This window comes from Branchiostoma floridae, unplaced genomic scaffold (assembly GCF_000003815.2).
Source record: "Branchiostoma floridae strain S238N-H82 unplaced genomic scaffold, Bfl_VNyyK Sc7u5tJ_1305, whole genome shotgun sequence".
NCBI lineage: Eukaryota > Metazoa > Chordata > Leptocardii > Amphioxiformes > Branchiostomatidae > Branchiostoma > Branchiostoma floridae.
Window position 1 is genome coordinate 127678 of NW_023365695.1, and position 9419 is coordinate 137096.

General features: G+C 42.1%; 1 protein-coding gene and 1 long non-coding RNA gene across 2 annotated transcripts in view; both read left to right on the forward strand.

Moving 5' to 3' along the window:
* The window catches only part of LOC118407334, a 28267-nt gene extending 21166 nt beyond the window's left edge, over positions 1-7101 (forward strand). The window contains exons 15-18 of the mRNA XM_035807799.1: positions 910-1143; positions 4465-4642; positions 5042-5277; positions 7001-7101. Of these exons, the coding sequence (XP_035663692.1) occupies positions 910-1143; positions 4465-4642; positions 5042-5277; positions 7001-7101 (749 nt within the window). The remainder of the gene's footprint in view (positions 1-909; positions 1144-4464; positions 4643-5041; positions 5278-7000) is intronic.
* A 44-nt stretch (positions 7102-7145) lies between these two features.
* LOC118407341 overlaps positions 7146-9419 on the forward strand; it is a 2764-nt gene continuing 490 nt past the window's right edge. The window contains exons 1-2 of the long non-coding RNA XR_004830136.1: positions 7146-7160; positions 8259-8436. This is a non-coding gene — a long non-coding RNA (uncharacterized LOC118407341). The remainder of the gene's footprint in view (positions 7161-8258; positions 8437-9419) is intronic.

Sequence of the window (9419 nt, forward strand, 5' to 3'; positions counted from 1 at the left end):
TAGATATGGTTTTGAAACGGTCAGAGGTTTCGGATAGAATCCACTATCCTTTGTCAGTGACACTGAAGAGATCTGGAAGAAACCGGTCTTTATACTCTAACTATGAATGAAGACAATTTCAGATGTCCAATAGGAAAGGTTGTAAGACAATTCAGACTCAAGACAATTTGGATTCCAAAGAAAACAAAGCTAAGCCAAAGTTAAGCTGAAGACAATTTGGATTTCAAAGGAAACGTCTGACCGTTTCAAAACCATATCCAGTTGCTTGAGTAACTATTTTTGGCGTCTCTTATTACCTGGATGTCTAACCCACATCGATGTAAAGTTCATCTGTGTTGGTAAATGACTTTATGGATAAACTGAACAAAGACGGGGGGCGACACAGGTTATCTGGCATTTACGACCCTCTGCTGCAGTCACGTGTCTCTGACGTCACGTACAGAAACTACAGTAGACGGGTCCCATCCGTGAACTAGGCTGACGAAGTTGGCTGAAAAGTTGGGGTATCAATTTGGTGTTGGTTACGTAAACTTTAGTTTATCCATATAGGTACGCACATATATGTAAAATAGGCGTATTACTGTATCCTTAACAGTAGGGAAGATATGTAAATTGTGTATCACTGTCTAAGAATATTCTCGAGAATAGCTGCTCTTGTAAACTAACATTCCTATGATGATGGCCGTTCGACAGCCGCAACTTCAAGCGAGATCGACCGTTCGACGTCCGAACAGGCAACGTTAGCGTCCGAACGGCTTTTTATGTTTCATTATGTGTCAGCAACATAGCATAGCAGCTTCTGTGTCTGTATAGCCGGTCAAACTTCCATGTAGCTTCTATTTGGTTCATCCGAACATACAATGTGTATAAAGCTCAAGTGACATTTCTCTCTTTCCAATATCTACAGAGTGGTCATCTTTAACCGCCAGGACTGTTGTTCTGAACAACTCAACCCCTTCAACATCCACATCGGGGATTCATACGAGATGGACGCGAACCCCATGTGTGGAGGTGACCATCACATCGGCCTGACCCAGCCGTCCATTTCCGTCTCCTGTCCGGGCATGCAGGGACAGTTTGTTGTCATACTTCTTCCTGGAACCTTCCGAATACTGAGCCTGTGTGAGGTCCAAGTATTTTTAGGTAGGTCTTTACTATATTTATTTTACATCATTACGTCGTTATGGCATCATGTATTACTTATCATTGCTGGTCCTTGGTCGAAGGGGCACTTTGCCGCTGAGCACACTGCCTCCCTCCATCTCTCCCTGTCGTATCACTTATAGAGCTTCCATCAATAATGGGGCAGCTGTTGACCATGCATACTGTATTTACCGACAGTAACCGCTTTACAGACAGTAGACAGCATGAATTCATAGTTGGTTGATAAGACCTCAACGCAAGCACAACAGATTACTCTGCTTGATGTTTCACGTGTGTTGCCTATCCCCGCCCCCTACACACACCCGCCCCCCACAGTCCACTCCACGCCAGAAACCAAGTCTACCCGGTGTATCACTGTCTTTTGGGGATCACCACGTTTCTCAGTGAATTTGTGTTAACTTTTTGAATATCCTATCAGTTTCTTTCGGCCTCATAATGACTACACTGACATATAAAGTTGTGCGATAAAGTTATATATATATATATATATATATATATATATATATATATATATATATATTATATTATATATTATATATATATATATAATGTGTTACATTTTCGACTGCACTAACTGAGCAATATATGCATAATCTCTTGTGGGCTAGTAGTTTTTTGTAGTTGTTGCTATTGTTATCGGGTGGGCCGACTACACTCTCTTTTTGAATTGCGAGGAGTTAATGTTAATGTTTATGTACCATACCGACTTTCTTAAGATGATATTGTAGCAAAATTTTCGGTTAAACTTCACGTACTAAAGTTTGTTCCATGCCTAATCTATCAGTCACATAGTTACCTCTATGATGCGGGTATTACATAATTTACATATTCATGATGAATGTACGTCGATATGATAGGAAAATGTGTTTAGGTTTGCCAACACCAACTGCAGCTCCACCCATGATCAGTCAGTTCAGTTCAGTCATCCCTCAGGTTACACATGATGCGAGTATTATATATACATATTCATTATTAATGTCCTTCTAGATGATAGGAAATTTCTTTGGGTTTGCCGTTACCAGCTGCAGCTCCTCTATTGTATATAGTTACCCCTATGGTAAGGGTATTATATACACATATTCATTATGAATGCCCTTCTAGATGATAATAAGAAATGTGTTTGGGTTTGCCGTTCGCAGCTTCAGCCCCACTCATGACCACTCCTGGGCCTGCTGTGATGACTACCACTACTGCGGCCACTACATCTGACCTGGGATCCGGATCCGGAGGTGGCAGACCATGTTTTTTTTTTACGACAGAGTTTGAAACAGTGCAGTCATAATTAACTAATGATACAATCTTGTAATCTACTATGGCAGTCTTTGTTGCTGTCTATCTAGGCCACAGCAAGTACATTTTATGGATGACATCAGCGCGCTCATTAATTTTTGCCTAATTTAAAAAAAAAAGACTTTTTGGAGATGGTCAAGTGAACATTACGAGAGAGTACCAAAACGGGCAAATATGTTGTGTTGTTTCCTAATAATTGTTCTTGTAAAAGTGACACTAGGGAGGTAGCCATCCCTGCAGTAACTGTTGCAGAAGTAAAACTTGTTGGATACTTGTAAAAGTGGTACCCATATGGAAGCCATGAACATGAGCGTGGTTGCCAACGTAATTGGTAAATGATACCAGTGTGCCACACTAGTGTCAATTTTACTACACTAATGTACTTAATGAATACAAGAATGAATGCCTTGTTGGCAGTGATATCAAATTTTGTCAATTTAATTCTTGATGCAACTTTTTGGGGGTTTATTTTGAAAATCTTGTTTTTTCTCACCATATCTCATCATTTTGATATTTCGATTGCAGTCTGCGGAGGACCTCATCCACAAAATTTACTTTCTGTGGTCTCATTTTGAAAATTGAATGTAAAACAAGAAAGATTTGAAAATAAGGAATTGAACTTGAGTCTTCGACTTGATCAACAGTTCAAACTGCTAGAGGTATAATGTTTTGAATGATGCACTTCTATTGCTGTTCATTTTAATTGTAACATGTGTAAAGCATACTGCAATTCAGCCGAAAGAAATAAATGCTGCCTTTGTATGTTATTGTATGTCGCTCGACGCAAAATAAACCATCCATTCATTCATTCAAATGACAGTGTTAAAGTCCCCTCATAAATCAAGAACTGGGCTCGGTCGACTGGCATTTTCGTACGGCCGACGTCCTGGCGATTATTAAGGCTTCGGGCGATTTTAAGAAGCTTTAAATTACTTAAAAGGAATGGCACACCGAGCACCAGTCTAATTCCTGACGGGTCAGATTTTCAGCAAACAATACGGTCAATGCTCGAACGTATTTTGACGAGTTCCAGCTGATATAAAAATTCGGCCGGCGTTCGCTCGAATTGGGATCTAGGCTAGCTTTACCCTTGTCCTGCTGAGATTTGTTTTGCCAATTCAACCCCTTTAAGTTGGTTAATGACTCAGAGTTAATTAATCAGATCAGTGAAACTTGACCTATTCTTTGCTGCTGCTGCAGATTCACTGCCCCAATTGATGCATATTGCAGCGGTTTGCCGCATTTCGTGAGAGATAAACCTGTAACCTGTACGTGTAAAGATAATGGAGCCACATGAAGGCATCATATTTATTTATTTATTCATTGATCTTTAGGGTAGTCCCTTCAGTTAACGTAGTAACTGATTTCCAAGGGAGCCCTAAAATATATGTGCAACCTGTATAAATACGGGCTCAGCAGGAGTAGAGTTTAAATGACGTTTTGAAATTAGTAATATCCAACACAAAAATTGGACTCACCCAAATTTTTCACTGAACAGCACCAGTCTTTGTGAAGGAATGAAAAATCCACAGCTGCTGTGCCGTCACGTTATGCAGATAGAACGCAGTAAGCAGTGGATCACAAGTTGCAGGAGGTCTATGGCGCCCCCCGTCTCTGTTCAGGGATGATTGTAAAGTTAAGTTTTTAATGACAGTTCTCTCACCAGAGGTAAATCTCGCCCTGGGGAAGCCAACGTTTGTGTTCAGGGATGGATGGGTTTTTTTTTTTTAAATTAAAAACAACAACAACAATGGTACATTTGTCAACCCCTAAGACTAGTGTTTGTACAGTCGAGTACTATTGCACATGGAGGGATAACATATACTGGTGTGTCAGGATTAATTACATGTGTAACTCAACATGCAGTACATGGGCAGTGGAACAGTCAGGAAAGACAAATACATGTAGTACATTTGTCAAAATACTGGGAAACCTTAAGGAATATGTACAGTCTGTTACTAGGGATGGATGGTGGTAGAGTTAAGGTTTTAATGACTGTTCTCTCACCAGACGTAAATCTCGCCCTGGGGAAGACAACGTTTATGACCAGCGGCCCGGATTCGAGCCTGGCCGTGGACGGGAACACCGATACCACCCACTCCCGTGGTTCCTGTATACACACCTATGCCCAGGGAGAGCCTAACCCCACCTGGTGGGTGGATCTCGGCCAATCGTATGGGGTTGGAAGGTACGTGTACATAGGCGTGCACAGTATTTCCATACATCAGTCATCATAGAAAGTAAGCGACAAAAGACTTTAGAAATTCTATCACCGTTAGCCACACACACACACACACACACACACACACACTCACACTCACATGCACCCCTCCCCCCCCCCCCCCCCACACACGCGCACAGGCACACACACAGACACACATTTTTTTATTCTATTGGTTTGGTTGTTCAGCACACACAGCCAGGGCTGCCCAGCTACCCTGTGGCTATTACAAAGGTTTAGCCCTTCTGACCAAAACAGGGAAAGTACAAATGGAATTCGACCATCAGCTTCTCAGGTATTTGGTTCATTCGAACATACAATGTGTATAAAGCTTAAATGTCAATATTATATCTCTGATATCTACAGAGTGGTCATCTTTAACCGCATGGACTGTTGCTCCGAACGACTCAACCCCTTCAACATCCACATCGGGGATTCCGAACAGGTCAGCACGAACCCCCAGTGTGGAGGTGACCATCACATCGTCTTGACCGAGCCGTCCATTTCCGTCTCCTGTCCGGGGATGCTGGGACGCTATGTGGCCGTGCGTCTTCCCGGATCCTCCCGAGTACTGAGCGTGTGTGAAGTCCTAGTATTTTCTGGTAGGCCTTTACTATATCTAATTTATATGGTTCTTATAGCATAATGTATTACTTACCGCTTAGTGTTAGGTCACATTTCCGAACCGAGACCCAGCTGGGCATTTTGGGAGCGAAAAGAATGCTATAAACGTTACAATACACAAACTGTCAAAATAACATTAATGGGCATGATTTGTGTATATTTCTATTCATACATTTCAATTTTTCGTTTCTTAAAACACCCGACCGGGCCCCGGTTTGGAAATGTGACCTAAGACTTACCGGTCTCTTGATGACCGGGGTGACCGTGGGGGGTGCTTTACTGCTGAGCACACTGCCTCCCTCCCTCTCTCGATCCCTGCCGTATCATGTGTAGAGCTTCCAGATCAAAAATGGGTGAGCTGCTGATGATCGTGCATATATCCTGTTGACAGACACCAGACAACGTACGTTCGTAGTTGGTTGATAAGATGTCATCAGACAAACAAACAGATTCCTCTGCTTGATGTTTTACATGTGTCGCTCCTCCTACAACCCCTGCCATCCCGGTTTTTGCACGCCAAAAAGCAAGTCCATCACCGTCTTGTTGTGATCTCCTGAATGGTGAAAGCTCCGTGAAATTGTGGCAACTCTTTTACGCCATATCTGTTTTATTTCGGCCTCATAATGATTACACTGACTTATGAAATGTATAACATTTTCCGCTGCACTAATTAACCAGTATTTACATCATCTGTCGTGGGCAAGTAGCTTTTTATTGATGTACGAGGGGCATTCAATAAGTAATGTCCCTGACCCATTTCCCATAGCAGGAGATGAATGAAACTTGGCACAATTATTAGTCTTTCTCTACATAGGAACCACCCAGAGTTATGCATTTGTCCCATCATTTGATGTAGCTCTGGACACCGTTCTTGTAGGACATCCCAGGTTGGTCCTCCGACAGGTGCCTCATCAATGGCAGAAGAGGGACGACCAGGTCTGGTAGCTGTTTCCACAGACTTCCGGCCTTGTTTGAATTCAGGATGCCAGCGTTTTACAAGGTCATATGATGGGGCATCATCACCATAAGTTTTTTTTTTCATTTCATCAAAAGTCCATTTTGGTGTGCGTCCTTTCAAATACAAAAACCGGATCACTGCGCGACACTCAACTTGCTCCATTTCACACCTGGTCCATTTCGCACCTGGTCCATTTTCGTGTCCAGTTCAAACACCAGTAAATCAGTAACCACAATTAGTTCAGAGCTGTTTTTTGCATAAAAACCCATAGAGATATGACTCATTACACATGCAACATTTCATCTAGATCAGACAACTGGCAGTGGGTCAGGGGCATTACTTATTGAATGCCCCTCGTACCGATCCTAATTCGTCATGATGGTGTTGCCACAGTATTTTCCTCACGTACTAAACAGAATTAACCTTACCTACTTAAGTTTGCTCTCTTTGTCACGTGCAATACTGATTTCAGCAGGAAAAAGCAACGCCATTCACGTGGTTATCCCAATGAGGGGGTATTATATTTGTTTATCAATAATGATAATGTACTTCTAGGTGATGACAATATTTGTTAATCAATGATGATAAATTAAATGTACTACTAGATAATGAGAAAATTTGTTTTTGAATTTGCATTTTACAAAGTTACTTCTAAGATGGGAGTAATCCATGAATGTACTTTTAGATAACAATAAAACCAACACTTTTTTTACAATCATTTATTGAATTGAGAACTGCTTCAGTCTATAGTTATAAACTAAAATGTCACTACCACCTTAAGCTGATTGACTTTGCCTTTACTAGGTCCAGCCCCGACCGCCCCCTGGCCTACTACAATGGCTAGCACTGCTGTGGCCACTACATCCGGCCTGGGGTTGGGGCCAGGGTATCAGGGATCCGGAGGTGACAAACTTTTTGTATCTTGCTTTTTGTGAAAGAGTTTGAAACAATGCAGTCATACACTAACGAAATTTTCAGTAAATCTTATCATTATTTATCAACTTCTAAACACATCAGTGCTGACCTCTAACCTCTGTTTAACGACTCGGAAACCGGGTACCAACACCTGGTTCCATTCATCACCTAATCAATTAATTAATTGATTGATTGATTGATTAATTCATTATTGTACCCTGTCAATGTTCTAATGATGGCATTGCCCCCAAATTATTTGGGTTTAATTCACGTTCGTAAGTTTGTTCCCTTTGTCACGGCAATAACGATGTCAGTAGAAAAGGTAATGGCATCCACATAGATATGTCTGGTAGATATGGGCTTTAAGGCTTCAGTGTTAAATGCTTGTTTCTGGTTTGTATGTTTTGACTTTCAGGTACTGCACGTGTCTTTTTGTAATCGACCGTGCCGTTCTTTGTTACTGCTCATTCATTTCAAAATGAAATTCGGCTTATTTTAAAATTCAAAGAGTTACAGCCGATCCAAACAGTCGTTTGGCCGGCATTCGCTCGAATAATGCCATAGGCTTAACTTTTAATCCTTCTACTGCTTATTTTTTTCCCAATTTAACCCCCTTAAGCTGGTTAATGAGTTAATTAATCAGATCAGTGAAACTTGACCTATTTTGTGCTGCTGCTGCAGATTCTCTGCCCCACTTGATGCATTTTGCAGCGGTATGCCACATTTCGTGAGAGATGTCCCATACCTGTAATGATACTGGAGGCACATAAGGTATTATATACATGTAATTATGTGCATCCCGTATATATACGGGCTCAGCAGGAATATGGTTAAAATGACGTTCTTGAACTAGTTTAACTGTAATATCCAGATTGGACCCATCCAAATTGTTGACTGAACAGCACCAGCCTTTGTCAAGGAAAGAACAAAGAACACTGACCCAGTGTCGTGACGTCACATTATGCAGATAGAACAGGTGACTCAGGAAGCAGTGGATCATAATTTGCAGGAAGTCTATGGCACCCCCGTCTCTGTTCAGGGATGGACGGTTGTAAAGTCAAGTTTTAATGACATTTCTCTCGACAGAGTTAAATGTCGCCCTTGGGAAGCCGGCGTTTCAGACCAGCACCTGGTCCGGGGATACAGAGGCAAGCCGTGCCGTGGACGGGAACACCGCACACACCTGTTCACACACCGCAGGTTACCCGGGGGAGGATAACCCCACCTGGTGGGTGGATCTCGGCCAGTCGTATGTGGTTGAAAGGTACGTATACATAGGCAGAGTATGTTCATACATCAGTCATCATAGAAAGTATGCAACAAAAAACTTTCAAAATTCAATCACCGTCAGCCACACACAAACGCCCACATGCACACACAGACACACACACAAACACACACACACGCGCTCGCGCGGGCTCACAGGCACACACACGCTCACACACTTACATTCACACATCTCACAGGCACAAACAAAACACAGATACACACACACACAAACGCACACACACACACACACACACACACAAACGCACACACACACACACACACACACACACACAAACGCACACACACACACACACACACAAACTCGCTCACCCGCACACCCTCACACACACGCGCGCGCGGGCTCACAGGCACACACACGCTCACACACTTACATTCACACATCTCACAGGCTCACACAAAACACAGATACACACACACACAAACACACACACTCACACAAACACGCTCACCCGCACACCCTCACACACACACATACACACACATACACACACACACACATACATACACAAATGCACAGACACATACAAACATACATCTATATCTGCATAAGGTCACCATTTGGTCTCATTTATGTGGTCCCCCGGATCATATTTTCCATTTGAATTAATCAACAAGAATTATGTAGTATAGCTGAGCACACATTTGACCAAAGTTCTTTGAGTGTTCCCTAGGGACAGTTTTGACCAAGTATGTGCGTGTGCATACTCAAATATTATTAGCATTAATTTGCATGCAGCCAGTACTTGTATGTATATTTTGTTCTCCTGATTTGAACCGGATGTTTCAAGCAAAATTTTCAATTGGCAAAGGATAAGCTACAGATCTTGAGGGACTGAAATCAGTTCAGTTCAGTTCATCCTCTTGGAGGTGACACTGAAATATAAAGATTAAATGTACGTGTATTATGTGTCTGAATCTTCCATAGCCGGTATAATACCCCCTCACATTAGGCGCGAT